This window comes from Pinus tabuliformis, chromosome 2_2 (assembly GCF_031772625.1).
Source record: "Pinus tabuliformis cultivar Carrire ecotype Pingquan chromosome 2_2, CPIR1, whole genome shotgun sequence".
Classification (NCBI taxonomy): domain Eukaryota; kingdom Viridiplantae; phylum Streptophyta; class Pinopsida; order Pinales; family Pinaceae; genus Pinus; species Pinus tabuliformis.
In genome coordinates this window covers 998301938-998324985 of record NC_142300.1, presented here as the reverse complement: position 1 = coordinate 998324985, position 23048 = coordinate 998301938, and the positions used below count along the sequence as shown (strand labels likewise).

General features: G+C 37.2%; 1 protein-coding gene across 1 annotated transcript in view; it reads right to left on the bottom strand.

Moving 5' to 3' along the window:
• Positions 1-23048, bottom strand: part of LOC149196717 (uncharacterized) — a 34130-nt gene that overhangs the window by 4256 nt on the left and 6826 nt on the right. Inside the window, exons 2-3 of the mRNA XM_089408401.1 lie at positions 1917-1998; positions 960-1088 (exon numbers count right to left, since the gene is read on the bottom strand). Coding sequence (XP_089264527.1) covers positions 960-1088; positions 1917-1998 — 211 coding nt within the window. The remainder of the gene's footprint in view (positions 1-959; positions 1089-1916; positions 1999-23048) is intronic.

Sequence of the window (23048 nt, the reverse complement as noted above, 5' to 3'; positions counted from 1 at the left end):
ATTTTCTTCAAAAAGCCATAACTTCTTCATCCGGAAGCCGTTTTCAGAGCTGTTTTTTTTTAACCAGCCTAATTTTTCAAGATCTTTCCATTGGAACACTTAGTTTCAGCATCTATAGCTTCATTTTCTGTTAAAATTGAAATTCCATGCCAAGTTATTCTTGACAGCACCAACTACTTCCAATGGTGGTCCTACATTGTGGATTTACTTAGAAGTAAAGGTCTCTACAGAATAGCCTCAGGCCAAGAAACCAAACCGAAAGATGAAGATAAGGCAGCTAAATGGGAAAATAAGCAAGATCAAGCACGAGGGTTGATAGGGATGTCTATTTCTCCAGATCTTAGATTCCATATTGCAGAACTTGATACTCCTGAGGAAGCAATGAAATAGATCACTAAAGTTTTTGGAATTAAAAAAGAACTTAAAGTCCATCAACTTGAAAATGAGTTGCTTACATTGGACCCCAATAATTTTTCTTGCATTGAATATTTTTTGTCCAAGTTCAAGACCCTTACACTTCTCTTGGAAGGTGTTAAGGTTAAGAAAGAAGATAGTAGCCTTATCTATTCCATTCTTACTAAGTTGGGACCAGCCTATTCTGTGTTTGTTTCCACCTTCCATTCTACAAGAGAAGCCTTCATTTCTCAAGGACAAGCCTGGGGTGGAATTCCTCCAGCGAATGCATTATTAGAAAACATTGAAAGTGTGTAATAGTGAGAGATTGCCGAGAGACTATGAGAGGGTACCTTCCAACCCAGAAAAGGAGAAGTCAATCGCTACGACTCTTTTGGTATGTGGTCTGTAGCGAATGCCATACCAGAAGCATATATTCTCTGAATTAACTGTCGTCCAGTTGGAGAGTAAGTCATCTGGATCCCATGTGATGCCATTTCTGAAGGATAAGAGAGCATGGAGGTCCTTTTTCTTGTGGGCGTCCATTGATAATAACATGAATTCACCTTCCTCCACCACGCGTTCAGATTCAGATTCAGAACGAAGGAGCTGCACCAAAGTTGATCCATCAGCCATGTGATTATACTTAGCATCTTCCCAACGATGAGTATGGGTTGAGAAATTGACCCATGTTGCTGCAAGTAGAAGGGCAGGCATACACAGAAGCAATATAAATAGAACCAGAAAATCCATTTCTCCTCTGTAACCACACACACTTTCAAAACCTGAGTTGTGTGTTTGTGGCTACATAAGCACATGTGTGTGTATATATATACACATAGATGTCGGTTATAGTGAAGGGAAAAGGTGTGTGAACAAGTGCCCATCGGAAATGGCGGACGTGCCGATGGACAGAAACGAAAGTATCGGGAAATTGCTATGGATTGATTCGTAGAGCATTAAGCGTCTGACCACGGTGGGTGGTACAGTGGTAGTCTTTTTCACAGCAGAGGGGAAAAATTGATATGTTAGTCCGTTGTAAAATTGAAAGAAAACCAAACCAGAGTATAAACCATTGAAAGAAAAGCATGGTGATATCATCGAGTCCCATCCAAACAAGATTTCCATGTATAGCTGAAGTGTAAGAATAGATAAAGTAGACTGTAATTCCCGTTTAAATTGTATACAGAAATCAAGATATGAAACATGTCATGAGGTCGCCCCAGAAATTCTTAAAGGGGGCCTGCTAGAATTAGAAAATAATTTACATTTATGGCCGAATGACTCAATAAAACAGAACGAGGAATTAAAAGCCTCTTCCCCTTAAAGTTCTGTTATAAAAATATATATATATATAACAAAACAACATTAGCAAGAATAGACGCCGAGACCCAAACCGGGTCACCAAACAGTGAGCCATGCAAGCCATGGAATCCGAACACCGACGGAAGGGTCCGCCGACTCTAGCCAGCCTTCTATCATAGAAAAACAGCTATTAACAAGAAAAACATCTCTTTTCATACCGGTGAATCCCCTGAAGGCATATCGGCCCGAGAGTGTCTCACCGTCTAGCACCAATCGCAACCAGGTTATGGCTGGAAGTACCTGCGAACAAAGAGCCACATGATTAAAAACCGTGGATAACCGAGCATGAAACCTGGCTAACACACTAAACAAAATGATGCAGAAGTGGAAAATAAGTTGTATAGGATGAACCCGCATGCAATACTTGGTGGTGGAACTTGGTAGTAGAGGGTAGCTTGAGAACCTCATGCGCTCTCTTCTAAACAATCAAACCCTGGAACTGAGTCTGCATAAGCCTGCAGCCAAGACAGGAGATGGAGCGACTCTCCAGATCTTTCCATGCAAGAATGAGACTATCTGTTGGCGCCGAGGGTAGGGTAAGTCGGCAGGTCCTTGCCACAGCCGTTGGATCAACGTCCGAGTCGCGTAGCCGTAGATGCAAGAGCAATCCTGAGGAGGTAACTGCAGCCTATCCACGCCATGTACTGGGTGGAACAGATAGTCAATACACCTTTAGTAACCAACAATCACTCAAATCACTTAAATCAAGATTAAATGACTAGGCATCATTAATCTCAGAACACCTGTAGGGAGTACACGAATTAACGGATGAGATTCATGACAATCTTCCGCAGGACAGGTTAGATAGATAACTCTGCGTGGGAGGCAATACGGCCTTATCCAATAACCAAATGAAATTAAATGATGAGACTAGAAACTTACAGACCTCGAATGTTAGTAATCATGTGAGGAGTACTTAGGATCAAATGAAATGCATGAATGTTAACCTTATAAAGTATGGCAACCACCGTGTAGCGAATCAAAATAATGCGGGTCTGGGTAAACTTTGTAAATATAAAAAAAAATTGTCTCGGGGCATATGACATGTTGCTTCACTACCCACAATTGTTTATATCCTTGGTGGAGTCACTTATGCATCATAAACCTTACTTTACTACCAACTAATTTCCACAACCCTCACACATATCTAGATTCCATCATCATCTAAGCATTTGCATCCTATCCCTCAAACCCATTTCCTAAAATAGTGGGATATATCTTCTCACCATTCCTTAATAGCCTTAGCTAATTGGGGTTTATATTTCACATAATGATTGAGAAAGCTATTGGCTATATTAAATTGGCTTTGAAATGGTTTAAATATTGGGTGTTTAGGATTTCTATTAATTAGAGTTATTATTTTAGGATGATTGTCACAATAATAACTTTTGTTATTATCAAATCAATGTTTTATATTGGGATTTTATTGTAAAATAATATTTTCATAATTTTGTAAGGGTGTTAGGTTTTTATTTTGAACAATGTCATATATATATATATATATATATATATATATATATATATATATATATATATATATATATATATATATATATATATATATATATATATAATTATAATTCTAAAAGACTCATTTTAATGATGATATATATTTATATATTTCGATGAAAGAAATTTGACTCTTACATGGAAGAACCTCAGCCTCCTTTTGAACCCGAAGGCAAAAGAGAGGTTATTAGCACTAGGTCGGCTCTTAGTATAGACTCACTTAAGAACACAAAGAAGGTATTCTATTCCAGAGCGTCAACATAAAAGTGTACAATTATGTTTATTAAAAATATTTACATTAGTAGTTTTTTGAATGGTTATTATAATTATTATTTTTGTAATGTTTTTAAAGTGTAAATCTCATTATCAAAATATTTTACTAGAACTTGATATTGAACCTATGGTAAATGATAGACTTTAGGGAAGAGGTATTTGATATTGAATTGATAAATCTCGATGGTATATATCTGGGTCCTTAAATATTTGTAGTGAATATTGAACTTAGGTTGAAGATTTGATATTGACACAATGGAATCAATTTTAATTGTGTTGAATATGTGTTGTAGTTATATATATATATATATATATATATATATATATATATATATATATATCGGTCCTTAAATATTTGTGGTAAATATTGAACTTGGGTTGAATATTTGATAGTGACACAGTGGAATGAATTTTAATTGTGGGGAATATTTGTTGTAGTTATATGTTGTTAGAATTATTTACATTATTTACTTTCTCTCTTTTTATTTGTTTATTCATTTTTATTTTACATTTTTGGCATATGCCAAAATTTCAACCTAGTAAGGAAGGGCCAGTAAATTCAGTGCAAAATTTGAGAGAATGATGATAAGTAAAACATCAAATAGAGTTAAAGACATTGCTTAAATTGTTTGAGCATAGAATATTATGGTTCAACCACAAAAAAATGGAGGCCATATTATAAGAAATGAAAAAAAAATAAACACTCAAATTGAAACATTATATACAATATTAAAGAGTTGGAAAGAAAAATGAAGTAGTAATTTGGCACTAAGTAGTAAGGAAAATAAACCAGATATCAAATCTGTCATAGAAGAATCAATAAACTAATTGAGTTGGAATGTGAGTGCAACAAAAGAGGCTTGAATCTCGTAATTGTTGGTTACATAAAAGAGCAAAAAGTTGAGTACACTTTAACAACACGATTGGAAAAACTGGAAAATAAGTCACAAATTGAAACAACTTATATCATAAAAGAAAAAATGTAGGTAAAAATAATCCAACAAAAAAGATAGGTTGATCCATGTTAAAGTAAGTTATAACGGCCATAGATATGAAATACTTAGTAAATATCCAAACTTAAAAGGCTCGTGAAATATATTTATAAATGAAGACTTCATTGCAACAGATAAAGCTAGGTGTTCCTAATTTATTTGCATAAACTAGGGCATAAATTTGCCAATCTAGGAGTTTGTAAACTTGTGAGGTGGCATGCATTCTATGTGCAGGCTTAGATTTAGTGTCACAATAAAAAATGGAAAATTATAGTTTGTCCTAACTATTAGAGCTAGGTTGTTTAAGTTAACTAGTAGGTGAATTAAAATTTAAGACTCTAAATTGGAAAAATCAAGAAGCATGAAAGAAAACTATGATTCAACAACTCAATTAATTGAAAGAAACTAATCACCTTTTTTGCAAGTAAAATCACACAACTTATTTAAAATGTATTGGAAGATCAAGCATGCATTAGCTGCATCTCGCAAGTTGTAATTTCTTTAAATTCAGTGCCCTACAATGGTTGACTCCTCAATCTTGTATTTATCCAACATTATTGATTTGAAGTATTAACATAAAAAGGCTTACTCATAAATGGAAAGAATGCTAGAGTAATTCAAGCATGGTGGACTTTGCATACATCAAGGAATATTTCAAGTACTAAAATAGAAGGACATACTAAAAAAATGGAAATATTACATGAATTAGACATTTTTCCTAATTGATGGACCCTCCTAATCTCTTTTACTAGTTTATCAATAAGCTTGTTTTCAAGAGAATTGGCTGGTCTATGATAAAACGACTTGATTTGTTCATAAACAATAACAAAAATAAAATTACTAATAAAGTAACAATGTTGGTAATTCAAAAGGGAGTTATGGATAATTATCCATAAGAAAAAACATAATATAAACTAGATACTTGAAATTTCATGAAAGTTGGGCTTTTCTTGCATAAATATGTATAAACATAAAAGGAAAAGCTATGGAAATATTTATCAGCATCTATAGTTATGAACAACAAAGAAAGGAAGTGTAAACTATAAGACAATGGACGCCTTCCATGCCTTAGCTTGCACACCAATGACTATCACCTAGTAGAAACTCACAAGAAATGAATATGTTACTAATAATTAATCTTAATTGAGCTCCAATGATGAATTTTCTAAATATTAAAATTACAATAGAAATCTAAGAGTTTGAAATCTAAAAGTAGTAGAGTGGGTTTCACTAGGTTTGCTTTTATACATAAAAATTGAAACAAACAACTAAAAAATATCTTTGTGGTTAACAAGAGAGTAGTCTAAGGCTTTTTATAGAGAAAATTTGACCTTTCCGATGGAAAACATCATGGGGAAACGACATTTGGAAAATGGAATCCCTTTCCTCATAATCCCTTCTGTTTCATAAACCAGATTAGTGAAAATGGAATGTAAATGCATTTGGATCTTGAGAGTGTTCTGGAAAATTTTAGCTAGAGAGAGTGAAATTTATATATCCTCTTGTAATTGCTTGAGAGATTGGATTGAGCTTCCATGCTCAATCTCAATCCTACAAGGAATATTGGTAATTTTGAAGAAATGTAATGGTTCCGGGCCAAATCCCAACTTTCTTTTATATCCTTGGGTAATTGCTTGAGATATTGGATTGAGCCTCCATGCTCAATCTCAATCCTACAAGGAATATTGGTAATTTTGAAGAAATGTAATGGTTCTGGGCCAAATCCCAACTTTCTTTTTTAATAAAATTTTCATAACTGTTTCTTTGAAAAAAAAATAAGATAATAAATGTGAGTTAGTAATTTGATGGGTTCTAATGGCTTACAAGCCCATGATATTGCAAAGCCCATGGTATTTGTCCATGATATTTGTTATGATGAAACCTATTTAAAGATTTGAGAAATTCCATTATGGAATGCAAGAGTACCTTCTTAGATCCTTCTTTACTCTAGACTTAATCCTCTGGACACTTGGTAGATCTGGATATACAATGGATCCGAGCGGGTATAGCTATAATTAGTTCTTTCAAATTTGTAAATATATTGCAATTTTGTAAATACAATTTTTTTACATTGATTTAGATGAGAAATTTATTATATTTAAATGGTCATTGTAATAAAACAATTAATATTAGAAAACACATATTATAACTTATATATACAAGTTAGCTCATAAGGAATAGCTCAATTGGCAATTGTTGTGTTATGAAGCAATATGTAAATTGTGAGTTTCCAAGTTCAAATCCCCTTATAGGTGTTTATACAAAAAAAAGAAGACTTATATATACAAGTCTAAATTATACAAGATTTTGAAACTATACAAAGCAATTACACTATAAACATAATTGAAACAAAATAATGATGTCTCATGAAATTTAACCCCTAAAGATTTTATTATTTAATTTAACCTAGGGGTTATGTGCCCATAAATGGAATCTAGATATGTGAATTTAACCCCTAAAGATTTTATTATTTAATTTAACCTAGGGGTTATGTGCCCATAAATAGAATCTAGATATGTGTGAGCATTATGGAAACTTGTTGGTAGTAAAGTAATGTTTATGATGTATAGGTGACTCCACCAAGGATATAAATAATTGTGGGCAGTGAAGCAACACCATGAGGTTGAAAACCTTATAAGAGAATAAAAATAATGCATCTCCAAATACATAATATCTTAGTTCTGAGTGGATATTAGCCTAAGGAAAGCTAACTCCAATAAAATGAATATAATCATTTGGAAAACTTTTCCTTTTTTTCACTGAGTTTCAAAGTGCAAAATTAAATAAAGTGTTAACACCACACCTTTTCTTGCATAAGCATTGCACTAACCTAATGTTGTAAGTAAGAAAAAGAACAATTTATTGTAACATTATGCAGAAAGAAGCAATGATCTATCAAGAGATTCATCATTGTTGAAGTTACAGATCTTAGAAAATTGTTTGGAGTTACAAAGATTGAGGGCTCCCCTTGAACAATTTTTTTCTTTTCTTTTTTAAGGTTTACCTAGGATGTTAGTTGCTCCTAAAATCAAATTTCTTGAGACCCTAACATTGATAATCCACTCATTTCACCTCAACAACCATTGTCTTACATGCTTGCCACATGTTTCTCTCTTTTGAATATCTTTTCTTAATCCATTATAAATTCATTTTGTTTCATTCTAATGTTCATTCATTTTGATAGCCTATATCTGGATAAATCCAAATTGAAAATAGATATATGCTAATATTTCTTTAACTAAAAATTCAAATTATAATAACAAATATTATATATATATAAACATATTAAAATTGTTTTTATTAAATACAATATCACCCATATAATTAAAATAAATAAATAAATAAATAATTTATAATATTATTTAAACTAAATTAAAATAAAATATAAATCCAAAATAAAAAAAATAAATATTTTCCAAATTAAAAATTACTAATATTCATTTCAATATTTGATTTTCAAATAAAATATGGATTGATATTTTTATTTAATTATTCTAGTCAATATTTTTAGTTACATATTTTAAAATTCTAAATTTAAAGATCTCACATTTTTACACAGATTAGATTTTTTACAAATTTTTAAAATTAAATAAAATGAATCCAAAATAAAAACAAAAAAATTCCAATTTAAAAATTAAAATATCGATTGATATTTTTATTTAATTATTTTAGTCCATATTTTTAGTTACATATTTTAAAGATTTCAAATTTTCACAATACATTTAGAAATCTATAATATGTAAAACATAAGATTTGTCTATTTGTTAATAAGACGAGCATGGTAGACTTAAAGATGTTTACACAAGGAAAATCTATTATCATAAAATTTACGCTTTATACAACCGATTCTTTGTTGCACAGCGATTTCAAAATTTTCCCGGAAATAGATCCGGATAAAATGACCTCTCCCTTTTGCCAGAAGTTGTGGAGCAGGTCACTTAAAGGTCCAGTCTCACCGCGACCAAACTTTCTAAACAGTTATATATTGCAGCATCTATACATATTGTAGGATTTATTAAATCATTTATATACTTTTAAACAACTCTATGTCTCCGCAGCTCCGTGTAAAATCTATTACCTATAAATATAAATATTAACTTTGAAAGTTTATAAAAAATTGAAGTAACTAAAAGATTATGAGATTGACCTCGAAGGGGGCGGAGGAATGGCCGGTAGGTGGAGTCGGAAATTTTGCCAATTGGCAAATTGGCTGGGCAATTCCTCCGCCTGGTTAGACTACTCCGTAGGAAATTTCTACCATTACGGCGGGTACTCTCATAAACAGGAATAGACAGGCCCGGCGACATTTTCGCACCGAAATTGTCGCCGATCAGGAAAAGATCAGTTTCCGAGACGGATAATGGGGAGGTAATGGTCGGAGAATCCGTTTCTGACATTTTGGGATGACCGACCGCAGACGCTGCGAAATAATTAAGCAGGGTAGATGTATACGCATTAATGCAGGTTGGGTTAGATCAGTTTACGATGACGGAAAATGGAGAGGCAATGGTCGAAGAAAGGCGAGCTTCTGCCCAATTTCCACGAAGTATTAAATTTTTTCCACCAAAATAAACATATTTGTAAGCTTTTGAATGTACTTACATCAATGATATTAAAAAATTCACCAATTTAATTTCATACAATCTGAACAAATTGGCATTGGAAAAACAGACGTGCCATCGTTTCCTCATTTGTGTACACAAAAAGCATATACTGGGACCACTAAAACTCCTTGTTAATAGATTACCCACGTTAAAATCTTACCATCCAAAGCAACAAATTTCCAAAAGCATTGACGACTTACCAATTATGTTATGTATAGGGATTATTTGATCCTTACCCTATGTTTAAGGGCAGTTTTACCATTAGTTACGACATGTGGTTAAAAAAAAATAAAAAAAACTTAGTCGAGATAGCAGGGCATTCTGATTGAGGAATTTTATTATATATATGGTTTTTTTTGGACCTTTCTTATTTTACTATTTTGGAGATTGGAAAAGAAAATCATTAATATATATTGGGAAGTTATAGATTGGAAAAGAAAAGGAGGGAATCCTTTGATATATCTCTTGTGGTTGATGGATGGCTTCAATCCTCCTCGATTGGCCATCCGATGAGATCTGGGTGGTTGCATTTGTTTGGTCAGTTTACGTGTTAGGAGCTTTGCCATTGAGCTTATCAGTGTCTTCGGTGAGGATTGACGATAATATCCGCAAACACAGACTCCTTCGTCTCCTCGCTTAATTCTGAAATCCCGAAATTTGCATTAGTTTTATACTGGGGAGGCATATATCGTTTTAAGGCCTGTGACGGACTTGAATACAGACACCTCTTGGTTTATATAAAGGGCTGCTGTTGGCGAGAACCTGAAGCGCTCATGGAACAACAAAGTAGACGACCCTAAGAAAAAGGTATGTATTCAAACGATAAGGTTGTAGTTTAATGGGTCTCGGTAAAATTTCTTAACCCTGGACAAAATCCTGTTTACTAGGAATTAAAATTTCATACGTCTCTAAAAAAACAGGAAATAGTATAGTTTATGTATGTTTGTCTTTCCCGAGGGTGGTTTATAATTGAATGATGTAACAATGCTATGTATATTTCCTGAAATTCCCTCGTCTGGTTTTATTCTTCATTTCCCTTCTTATTCTTACGGCCATATGCATACTGGCCTGCATTTACAAGACACACACCTTACACTCCTCTCGCAGCCCAAATGCCGGCCCAATAACCTTATAGCTCCCTCGTGTCCTTTTTTCCCGATAGAAACTCCATGTTTACAGTTTCATGCTCTCGACACATTTTGGTATAAGTTGACTAACACTTTTGTTGATGTACATGCACTTAGATTAGCTGTGTTGGTGTACATGCACCTAGATTAGCTCCAGTTAACTTATTGCTTGCATGTGGCACATGTATACATTAACATAAGATAAAACACACTTAGCTTTAGTTAACTTTAGTTATTGCATGTACAACTAAGCTTAACTTAGTTGATTTTATGTATTTATTCTAAAACTAATATTGTAGAATCAATTTTTTATTCTTTTCTCAATTCTTGCTCGCTTCCTTCCTTCTCTTGCAACCCTGTTTATTGTTTTGCAGATCTAGATCTGTGTATCTCAAAAATCTTACATGGTATCAGAGCACCGGGATTTGTAATCAGTGCACAAACAATTTTATTTGCAGGTTCAGAAGATTGAAGCAACAACAAAGAATGGAGTCTAAATTGGAGTTTCCACAATCGGCAATTCTCACTCCATATAATTATTTCGAATGGAAGCCAAAGGTTCAACTTCATCTCAGAAGTAGAGGCTTATTTCGAATAACCATGGAAACGGAAGTTGAACCAACATCGGCAATGGAGAAAACAAGATATTTCAATCGCATGGACGAGGCCTTCGACATCCTATGTTTATCTATTTCTCCGGAACTGCTATTTCATGTTGAATCATGTTCAACTCCAAATGAAGTATGGAAAATTTTGGAAGGATTGTTTGGAAAACAGGATGAAATGCAAGGTCACATTCTCGAAAATGAGTTAAACTCATTAGATCCGAGAAACTTTGAGAACATTCAGGATTTTTTCACAAGGTATAAAGCCTTGTTGGTTCAGCTGAAAGGATGCGGGATCGACAAATCCAAGCAAGAAAATCAATTGATTCTTTCCATTTTATCAAAACTTGGTCCAGAGTATGCAGTATTCGTCTCTACATTCCACACAGTCAGATCTGCAACTGGTGCAGCTTGGAAGATGCCCTCACTGGATTCTTATATTCAGTCTTTGATGCATGAGCAAGATAAGCTCATCAAAATGGGCACACTTAAAAATTCCAAAGCGCATGCACTTACTGTGCATGCAAAGGAAAGGCAAATTCCAAAGACCATCAAAAAGGAAAAGGGAAGAAGGATCTTGATCCAAGAAAGGGAGGACATCCCAAACCCCCTAATGGATCATCTGGCTCAAAGGAAAGGAAAGGAACGGAAGGGCAATCAATGTGCAATTATTGCCACCGTGGTTTTCATCCTGAATCTGCATGCATGAAGAAGACTATAGATCTTATGGCGCAGACACTCCAGCAACACAATCTTGGAGACCACATTCTTGAGAATGTTAAGAAGAAGTCTGGAGTAAAAGCACCAGATCCAAGAGGTAACGGGCATGCTTTGATTGCTCTTCATTCTGCACCACAAGAATGGATCATCGATTCAGGAGCTTCACATCATATGGCTTCTTCAAAGGAATCCTTTTCTTCTCTACATGCATACTCAGGTCCTCCCATTCTCATGGGGGATAATTCTACATTTGCAGCAACTGGACAAGGAAGAGTGCAATTCGAAGATGGAAGTTTTGAAAATGTCTTGCATATTCCAATGCTTTCTATGAATCTTCTCTCAGTGTATCAGATGACACACACAGGCAGCGGAAGGAAAGTGGAATTTACCCCAGATTCCGTGAGCATTTATGACATGCAAACCAATTTGAAGATTGCATCTAGCAAGGTAAATGATCAATCTCGTCTGTATACATTTTCTGATTTTGTTCCTCAATCAGATTCTATTTTGCTACTTATGCATGCAAATGAAGAAAGTAGGATTTGGCACGAGAGATTTGGGCACTTGAATTTCAGATATATGCAACAACTTAATAAGCAAGGGATGGTCAAAGGATTGCCAACCATTAAATTTTCAGATGGTGTTTGTAATGGATGTGCTCTTGGAAAGCATCCACAAGAAAAATTCGAGAAGGGGCATGCATGGAGAGCCTCTTCACCTTTGGAACTTGTACACAGTGATTTCATGGGTCCATTTCCGGTGCTTTCAATGAGAAAAGCAAGATATGTGTTGTCATTTATAGATGATTACACGAGATTCATCTGGGTTTACTTCTTGAAACTCAAGTCTGAAGTTTTTCAGCATCTAAAGATTTTCAAAGCACATGCGGAAAATCAGTGTGGAAAACGCATCAAAATACTCCGCACAGATAATGGGATGGAATATGTCAACAAAGACATCAAGAATTTTTGTGATGAAGCAGACATACAGTTGCAGCATATAGTTCCTTACACTCCACAACAAAATGGCGTGGTTGAAAGGAAAAATCGATCTTTGAAAGAGATGGCTAATTGCATGTTGCATGCAAGATCTCTTCTGTCGAAATTGTGGGCCGAAGCTATTAATTGTGCCTCATACATCCAGAACAGATCTCCTCATAAATCTGTTAATGGAAAAACACCTTTTGAGGCTTGGACTGGCATGCAACCTGAAGTTAGTCATTTCCGCATTTTTGGATCTCGAGCATGGGCTCGCATTCCTCCAGAGAAGAGAAAGGCTTTGGAGCCTCAAAGCAAAGCATGCATGTTTGTTGGATATTCTGATGAAGTCAAAGGGTACAGATTGCTTGATATCCACACTGAAGAGCTCTTTATTGAAAGGAGTGTAAAGTTTGACGAAGATATTTCGCATGCACCAGTAGATGAACTTGTTACCAAATTTTCATCACCACTCATTGATGAGTATGCAGATGAAACTTCAGACCAACATTCTGATGAAGATGAGTCTTTTCCTGTGACCCCTGTTAGACCACCAGTTGTTGAACATCGAGATCAAACTTCTGCATGTAGTTTGAAAGATTCTCGACCACCTTCAACACAAAAATGGCGCAGCATGAGTGATATCCTTGATGATCCTACCTCTATCCCTCTGTTTGAGGAAGATCTGCAAGCACTCTTAGCTATAGAGCCATCCATGCCCATGCATGCTTATATGATGCATGGATCTGATCCACAAACTTATGCAGAAGCAAATGGGCATCCTGAATGGGAAGCCGCCATGGATGAGGAATATAACTCTCTCATTGAGAACCAGACTTGGGATTTGGTTCCGCTACCTTCAAATCGCAAACTTGTGAGATGCAAGTGGGTTTACTAGTCTAAGAAAGCATCAAATGGCCAAGTTAGTCGATATAAGGCACGATTGGTAGCAAAAGGTTTTCAACAAGTACATGGTGTTGACTATGATGAGACTTTTGCTCCAGTGGCAAAAATGGATTCCATTCGGCTAGCTCTCTCCATTGCAGCAGCAAGAGGATGGGAGGTGCATCATATGGATGTGAAGAATGCCTTTCTTCATGGTGATCTCGAGGAAGAAATCTACATGGAGCAGCCACCGGGATACATGCATAATTCATCTCTGGTATGCAAACTAACGAAGTCTCTCTATGGCCTCAAGCAGGCACCTAGAGCATGGTATGCAAAGATGGATTCTTATTTGTTATCTCAAAATTTTGTACGCTGCAAATCTGATTCCAATGTTTATTTTCTGAAGAAAATTGACTCCTTGTTAATCATAGTACTCTACGTAGATGATCTTTTGATAACGGGTAGTTCAGCTTCTGTCATTACTAACATCAAAACTGCATTGCATAAGCGGTTTTCTATGACAGACATGGGCTTGCTAAATTTCTTCCTTGGACTAGAGATCCATCAGCGTGATTCTGGCATTACCATTTCTCAACCAAAATATGCTAGAGATCTTTTGGCACGATTTCACATGAGTGACTGCAAGCCAGCAGCCACACCTTTCTTATCAGGGATAAAGCTTGAGAATGGCAAAGACACACCATTGATTGATTGCACATTGTATCGCCAGCTTGTGGGAAGTCTTCTTTATCTCACTCACTCCCGTCCTGATCTCTCCTATGCTGTCGGAGCAGTTTCCAGATACATGCAGGAACCACATGAGTTACACTGGAATGCTGCAAAGCGCATCCTTCGATATGTCCAGGGGACAATCACCTACGGGATTCATTATGAAGCCAATTGTTCTTTGAATCTCATCGGATTCATAGATTCAGACTGGGTTGGCAACACCATTGATCGCAAGTCTACTTCCGGTTATGTACTTAGTTTGGGATCCGGCCCAATTTGTTAGTCAAGTAAGAAGCAGGCTGCCATTACTTTATCATCAACAGAGGCCGAGTATAGAGGAGCAGTCAATGCCACTATTCAGGAAATTTGGCTACAACATTTCCTATCTGAGCTTGGGATTAGTGTCCATCATCCAACTGTCATCTGGTGCGATAATCAAAGTACGCTAAAGTTTTTCAGAGATCCAGTGCAGTGGCAGCGTACCAAACACATCAAGATCCACATGCACTTCATTAGAGAACTCATTCATGATGGGATCATCGATCTTCAGTACTGTCCTAGTTCCGAGCAGATTGCTGACATCTTCACCAAGACTTTCACTGAGCAGAAGTTTCGATTCCTGCGAGATCGTCTCGGGGTGAAGGACACGACTGCCTAGCAGTTGTCTTTTCTCTACTTTTGCATTATATTTTGAGGGGGGTTTTTCTTCCCACTGGGTTTTCCCTCTTTCCTCCCTTTTATGCATTGTATATGGGTACCTAAAATGGCCGTGTTTCCGGGTCTCATTCATTTTGCATCACACTCACCTAAGTTATGCTTAAGGGGGGGTGTTGGTGTACATGCACTTAGACTAGCTGTGTTGGTGTACATGCACCTAGATTAGCTCCAGTTAACTTATTGCTTGCATGTGGCACATGTACACATTAACATAAGATAAAGCACACTTAGCTTTAGTTAGCTTTAGTTATTGCATGTACAACTAAGCTTAACTTAGTTGCTTTTATGTATTTATTCTAAAACTAATATTGTAGAATCAATTTTTTATTCTTTTCTCAATTCTTGCTCGCTTCCTTCCTTCTCTTGCAAGCTTGTTTATTGTTTTGCAGATCTAGATCTGTGTATCTCAAAAATCTTACAACTTTCTTTGTGTCACCACCCTGCAAAAGCTTCACCATTAGAATTTGCTATAGGTGGTGGTTTTGCCAGGGCTGGTACTGCGTTCGCTGCTATGAGGGTCCTGAGTCCTAAACCTGCTAGGAAGGTGGTTTATGCACTCATTGGTTTTTCTGGGAATGTGTGGTAATCGGATTTCGATTCGAGGACTTTCCGGGGGTGTTTTTAAAATTATTTATTTTTAAAACATTAATGTACCCACTTGCTGGCGCCCGTCAGAGGTGACGGGTGTCCTTATCCTTACACTTTGCACACTCCTCCTGGCATCCTCCCCTGTCCCTCCTACATGTTATCTTACTATTTTAGGACTATTTTCGATTCCGAGGCAGTATCTTCCCAATACAGGCTCTCGATTTGGCGGCATTGACACTCTCTTGGGCAATGAGTTCCAAGTGGGTTGAGGTGTTGGAACTGATGATATTGCAAGTGGAAAGGTGATTTTTTATTGTTTGCAGTAGCCTATCATGGTAGAAGGGATGATATTACTTCTCGGGGGATGTACCTGCAATTCCATTAATCTTGCCTAGTGACGTTGACATTCTCTTGGGAGGTGGTCTTGAGGTGGGTTGGGACGTGGGAACTATCCCCACTGCAGTGGTCTATCTCGGTAAGAGGGACGTCATTAAGTCCCGAGGTGTACCTATTAATCTTTAAATGCCGATGGACCCTTTCGAGTCTGACACATCTCTATGCGAGGCCTTCATCCAAGCCACGATGGAGGCTGAGTCACAGCGCCACTCAAACTTGGGCATGACTAGGAATGTGGCATGCTCCCCTCGGCTGACAACCCTGGGTGATGGAAGTGACATGTGGGTAGATGTCGGCTGTCAGTTACAAAATAATTTGGAGGAGGAGAAAAAAGGTGGCGGAAGGCGGGGTGGCAAAAAACATCGTGCTATCAAGGTTACATCACCTGCACCTATACTTTCATTCGGCCATGATGTTCTCCTCGATAGAGTAACGAGTCTCCAGAAGAGGGCCTTAGTGGGTAAGTGGTATTTTACATAGATAGAAGAAGCGGAGATGAGGCAGTGGCTAGCAAAAAAATGGAAAATCTTGTTGGGTTATGTTCCCACGGTGGTAAGGCTCATGGGAGGCTAGTACAACTTCCATTTTCTAACAGAAGAGGATCTCGAGAAAATTGTAGCACTGCCATGAGTCAAGGATCGCAGATTTTTTGCAATGTACGCATGGTATGTGGGTTTCAATCCATTGAAGCAAATGCTCAAAAATAAGCTTATCTGGGTCAAACTGCCCGAATTACCTTTAGAATTTTGGACGAAGGAAGTATTTACTCATATTGGCAATGCCATTGGTAAATTCATATATGTTGATCCATGATCTCTGGGAGCCAGGGATAAAAGGATTGCATGGGTACTTACAGAAAAATATTTTGGCGAGGCTTTCCTGGATCACATTGAGTTAAGGTGGGAGGACATTCACCTCACACAACGCCTGGATTTTTGGGGAGTTCTATTTCAATGCCTCAATTTCCACCAAACTGGACATTTAATAGCTAACTGTCCCAAAGGAAGAGGAAGGTGGCGACCTTCGTGGGAGCATAAAGGGACTCATCATCGACTATAGAAGGAGAAAAAGTCGGAATGTTTTTCCCCACGTCATGGTTTTGCCACAAAACACGCTAGAAACATATCAGGCTCAGGGAACTCCATCCACACTAACCAGGTTTTTTCTAAGCCGTCTCCTCAATTTATAAAAAATGTTTCTATCCCTGTTCATGTACACTCTTCCTCCTCGATGTCACAACAGTCCAGTTCTCATATTGCTACCAACTCTCCATATTGGGAGCATCACCAGCTCCTATCCACCTTGGTTATGCCTCAACTGTCAGTACTGTCACAACACACTACGGTTGACTTTCCATCTACCTCTTATGCCACGTATACTCAAGCCCGAAGGCTCCATTCACTGGCTACACAACCAAATTCCCTCATTGCTAAGTCTCCCTCACAAAAATCTCCGATCTCATCACCTAACAACTCTATAGACAACGACCTCAACTTCCTACTACAAAGGAAGACCCTTGATCTTAGATCTCTCACTATTCATAAGCCAGAGGGTTCTGGGTCCCCTGTAATAAGCCCCTCCTTTGCCAGAATATAACTGTGAGACGTATAAATAACAGAGGTAGTAGACACTTCAGAGGTTGCTCGTGCCAAACACATACAACCCTGACAAACTCGTCGTCCATCATTGACATCCCCATTTCATCACCCATATCTCCCAGGGAACTTAGAGCATGTATGCCCTCTAATAGGCTTAAATGAATTCCATTCTCTCTCTGAATATCAGGGGTTTGGGGGCCATTCCAAAATTCCTCGCCTTAAGAGACCTATTTCTTTCATCTCATTCCAATATTATTCTCATCCAAGAATCAATGCATTCTGCATCACAAACAGTTGACTACTTTTAGAGGATGTTTCAGATATGGTATATTGTGGCAACTAACGCCACAGGAAGATCTGGGGGTTTAGCAACTTTTTGGGACCCAAGATGGGCAAAACTGAAGGCATTTTCCTGCTCGGCGGGTATTTTTCTGGCTGGTAGCATCAGAGGTATCCTGGGAAGAACGCACATCCTTAATGTGTATGCTCCTTACAAAGAGCGGGAATGTTTTTGGGATATAATGGAGGCATCTGGGATCCTTCATTCATCTTCTCTTATTTTGGTTGGGGATCTTAACTGTACCATAGGGATCGAGGAGTTGTGGGGGCAATCTAGGGTGGTGGATAAGATGGCACAAAAGCTTAGGGACATTATTTTTTCCCATAATTTAATAGATATTTGTCCACCAAATAATGCCCCCACCTGGGATAATGGAAGAAGTGGAAATAATTATATAGCAAAGAGACTTGACAGATTCCTTGTACAAGAAAATATGGTGGAAAAGATGGGGGATGTAAGATCCCACATTATTGAAAACTATGTATCAAATCACTGCCCAATCACAGTTTTTGGGTGCAATATTGATATTAGACTTGGCTTTCCTTTTAATTTTAATAGAGTTTGGCTTGAAGATATAGATTTTGAATCACTTATCCGATCACAATGGTTGGAAAGAAGAGATACAGAGAAAGACCTTACGTACATAAAAAGGTTTATAAGCAACCTTCGAAACCTTAAAACATAGGTAAAAACATGGGAGCGGAAGAAGAAGGCAAGTCTGAGAATGGAATTGATAGAAATAGAAAAGGCCTTAAAGCCATTGCATAACCAAATGGCCATCCACTCCCTATCTGCCAAAGTATGGGAGTGGATTCATGCTCTCGATTTGAAAAAGAAGATGATTCTTCAAGTAAGAGAGACGACATGGCAATTGAAGAGCAGAGCCATCTGGATTCGTGAAGGGGATAAAAATACTAAGTTTTTTCATCGCTTTGCCAATCATAGAAGGAAACAAAGCACAATTTGGCAGATGACTAATGGTGAAGGGAACTGTTATAAGAAACAATAAGAAATCACAGCATTGGCGTATGATATTTCCAACAAGAATATAAAAGAATGGAAGTGGAGGAAGCAGATTCACAGGGATGGGAAGTAAATGAATACCGTACAATGTTTAATGAGGAGGAAAATCTGGAGTTGTATAAGGAGGTTAAGGTGGAGGAATTGATCCAGGCTATCAAATCGATGAAAGGAGACAAAAGCCCGGTCCAGATGGATGGACTGTGGAATTCTTTGTCCACTTCATAGACATCTTTCAGGAGGACCTTCTACAAATAATAGAAGAGTCTAGAACGAAGGGAATCATACATCCCCATTTAAATTCTACCTATATCTCCCTTATTCCAAAGAAAATAGAGGCGGCCACCTTTGTTGATTATCGCCCAATTTCTCTGTGCAATCTTACATATAAGATTATCTCCAAGATAATTGCCAACAAAATCAAGGCGTCTTTATCAAAATTCATCTCAACAGAGAAATATGGCTTTCTTAATAATAGAATAATCCATGATGCTGTGGCAGTTGCTCAGGAATGCATGCACAATATCAAGACAAAAAAGATGAATGCAACAATAATGAAGGTGGACCTTAAAAAGGCATATGACTACTTAGATTGGGGTTATCTGAGACTAGTCCTTCATAAAGTTGGCATAAGAACAATATGGTAGAATGGATTATGGGATGTGTTACAATAGTTCGATATGTTGTGATAATTAATGGATACCCATCAAGGTTCTTTGTACAGGTAGGGGACTTAGACAGGGATGTGATTTGTCCCCCCTTCTTTTCATACTGGCGATGGATGGTCTAAGTTTGATAATTAAAAAAGTTGTGAACACAGGTCAGTTTGAAGCGCTAAAAATTAGCAATCATATTTATATTTCCCACAGTTTTTTTGTTGATGATATCTTGCTGATGGGTATGATAAATAGACTCAAGTGGCATGCACTGTCATTAAATTTTAAGAAGTTTGGAAGAGCTACGGGTCTTGTTCAAAATGAACACAAATCTATCATCCTATATGGATCCACCATGATGATATCAGCTATATCTAGAGGTGTTTTTGGGTAAATGCAGTAAATTTAGAAAATGGAATGAAATATCTGGGTTACCAACTAAAGCCAGGAAATTACAAAAATGTTGATTAGATGTGGCTAGTGGATAGATTCCACTCGAGGATTAAGGGATGGGAGCATAGATGTTTATCAGTGGGAGGTTGTATCATTCTCACACAGTCAATTCTTACGCAACTGGGGGTCTATTGGGCTCACTTGTTCTGTGTCCCACAGATGATAATAAAATCACTAAATCGCATAATGGCAAACTATATTTGGTCAGGTGCAAGAAGAAGCTACAAATATCATTTGGTCAAGTTGGAGAGGATCACTAGACTAAAAAAGCTGGGGGGATGGGGTGTTTGAAATCTTAAAATTTTTCATTGGCCACTGATTCTAAAATCACTGTGGCGGGGTATCAACAGTAATGGCATATGGGGAAAATTGATTCGGTTCAAGTACATGAAGAATAAGGATTTTACCTGTTGGATGAGACAAGGTGCAATTAGAAAAAAAAGTGGATCTAAGATATGGAACAACTTCAACATTGTTAAAAAATCCTATTTCAGAACATCTCATGGATGTTTGGTTCTAGCAATAGAATTATTTTGGGTAAAAACAATATTATTGGATCCGATTTGATCCCACTTGGTACAGTGGAATTAATAAACCACCTGAATAGAAAGGGTATATTTGTTATGAATCAGATGATCAGTGAATGGAGTGGTATATATCAGTCTGGCTTGACTCCACCCAACTGAACCTTACAGGACAATATGAACTGGATTGGTTCCAGCTTGTGAAATCATTAAAAGATGTAGGTATATGTTATGACAGCGAAGGGGATTGCATCACCTGGGCTGGAAAAAAGAAGAAATTAGAAGAGATTGAAGTGGCGGATTGCTATCTCAAATTATGTATGAAGGAGCTACAAGATGCGGAATGTTGTTGGTTTTATAAGTTTTGGCAAATTAGTATTCCCATAAAGATTATCATTTTCCTATGGTTAACATGGAAGAATAAGAATCTTACATGGGAAAATTTACAGAAGGGGAATCACCACAGACCTGGGATATGTTATCTGTGTAGGAAAGAAGGAGAGGATAACTGTCACTTATTCTTACATTTCCCAAGATCTACAAGCATCTGGAAGCACTTCACCACCAAGATGCAGATCCCATACATACATTTTAATACAATTGATGATTGTTTAAAATGGTGGAGTACATAATGCACAAGTTGGCGATCGCTCACACTGGCTGTCTTCTGGGAGATCTGGAAAGGCCAAAACCACTTGATTTTTGTTACCAGTAGATGGAGAGAGGATTTAATCTGTGAGTACATAGAACAATGGACCAAATCGGATCAGAGAGTTGGCACCAAGAAAAAAGAGAAGGGAGACAAGGGGATGGTACAGGTTACCAAATACCCAGCTGGGTTTTTTGATGAGGCATCACGAGGAGGGAGATGTGGATGTGGAATTTAGCTAAAGGTGACAGAAGAACAAGAGTAATGGATTCACTGGAATGTGGGAGAGGGAACAAGTATGAAAGCAGAAGCAATTTCCTTATGGGGATTACTACGGTTTACCAAATTTTTTGCATATTCCACAAATACAAATATATGGTGATTCCAGGTGTATGGTTGATCACATTTTGGGGAAGAATAATATTCAACAAAATTCCCTATAAGGCTACCTGAAACACATACAAAGCCTATGGAGCACTCTTCAACAATCTTCCATACAACACATTAGCAGAGTGCACAATAAAAATCCAGATGAAATGTAAAAAAAAAGGATTACTAGCCACAGAAGAAGGTATGCATATCCAGGTAAAAGTGGGACCAACAATGACAGAAGTAGGAAGAATTAACATGCCAGGATAGAGCACTGAAGTCCTTGACAAAGGAGCATAACATCAATGCAGATAAGTACCTTGAAATTTCTTTGTATCATTTTTTGTAAATGTTTTATATATGGTCTTGTATAAAAAAAACAGGAGAAAGATCACTTTATAATTTTTTTGTATCATTTTTTGTAAATGTTTTATATATGGTCTTGTATAAAAAAGATAGGTGAAAGATCACTTTATATTTTGCTTGTATGAAGAACACGTTCTAGATCAGATGTGTATTTAAGCTTTCTCGTTTCCTTTATGAGGAGTCTAATTGTAACATCCCTACCGTAATAACTCATCATAATAAACCGTTATGAAATATTTACGGGTTGGTTGTAAACCGAAGGTCCGTAGTAACTCAACGTAAAATAACAATTATGAATAGTTACTAGTTAGTTTCGGAACTGATTCTTGGTATTCAAAACTGATTCTTGGTATTCTGTTTGGAGCACTAATTCCATGGTGCGGTTATTATTAAAATCGGAAACCTTGTGTTGTGTTTGGGGGGCGCTAATTAAGTGACGCGGTTATTATTAAAGTCGGAGACCTTAACGCTTCATGGAATGCGGGTATTGTGCGTTCCACGAAAGTCTTGGTGTGGACAGGGAAAATACCGGCAAAGATCGCTTCAGGGATGGCGATAGCTTACGCGTTGTCGGCCATTTGAAGCAGTCCGAGGGTTTGATCTTTGGGCTCGACAAAATTTCGATACTCAGAGTCCAATCTTTGTGCGCCCGGTATTTGAGGAGGAGAAACGAATGGGATAGGCGAGGAGGCTTACAGTTTCGGGGGGGACGTTCTGATAAGGGAAAATGTTTTAACTATTAATATGTTTTTTGGAAAGAACCGAAACGAACCATTGAAGCGTGTATTTGGAAGCGGCATTCCAAGGATTTATTTGCAAGGTCAATGGGCAAATCAGAGAGCTTTTTCTCAGAGAACATGTTGTTGGCTGCCTGCAAATTATCTTGCAATGTTTACATCAGTGAAGTCCGTGATGATCCTTCCTATGTGAGGACTGATTTGGGAAAAACTTCCGTCTTCGCTTTCCGTGGCTCTCTTGATCCCATCTCTTCACATCCAAAGCAACCAAATATGGAGAATGTCAAATTCATGGTACTGGTTTTCTGGACTGTCTGAAAGATGTGAACAACCAGCCAGCTTCAGTCCATCGGGGTTCTCTCAACCAATTTCTTTATATTTCCAACAATTCAAGCATTCAAGAAGAGGCCTGCCTGGATTATGAAAGGGGGAAGACTATGGTATTCACCGGTC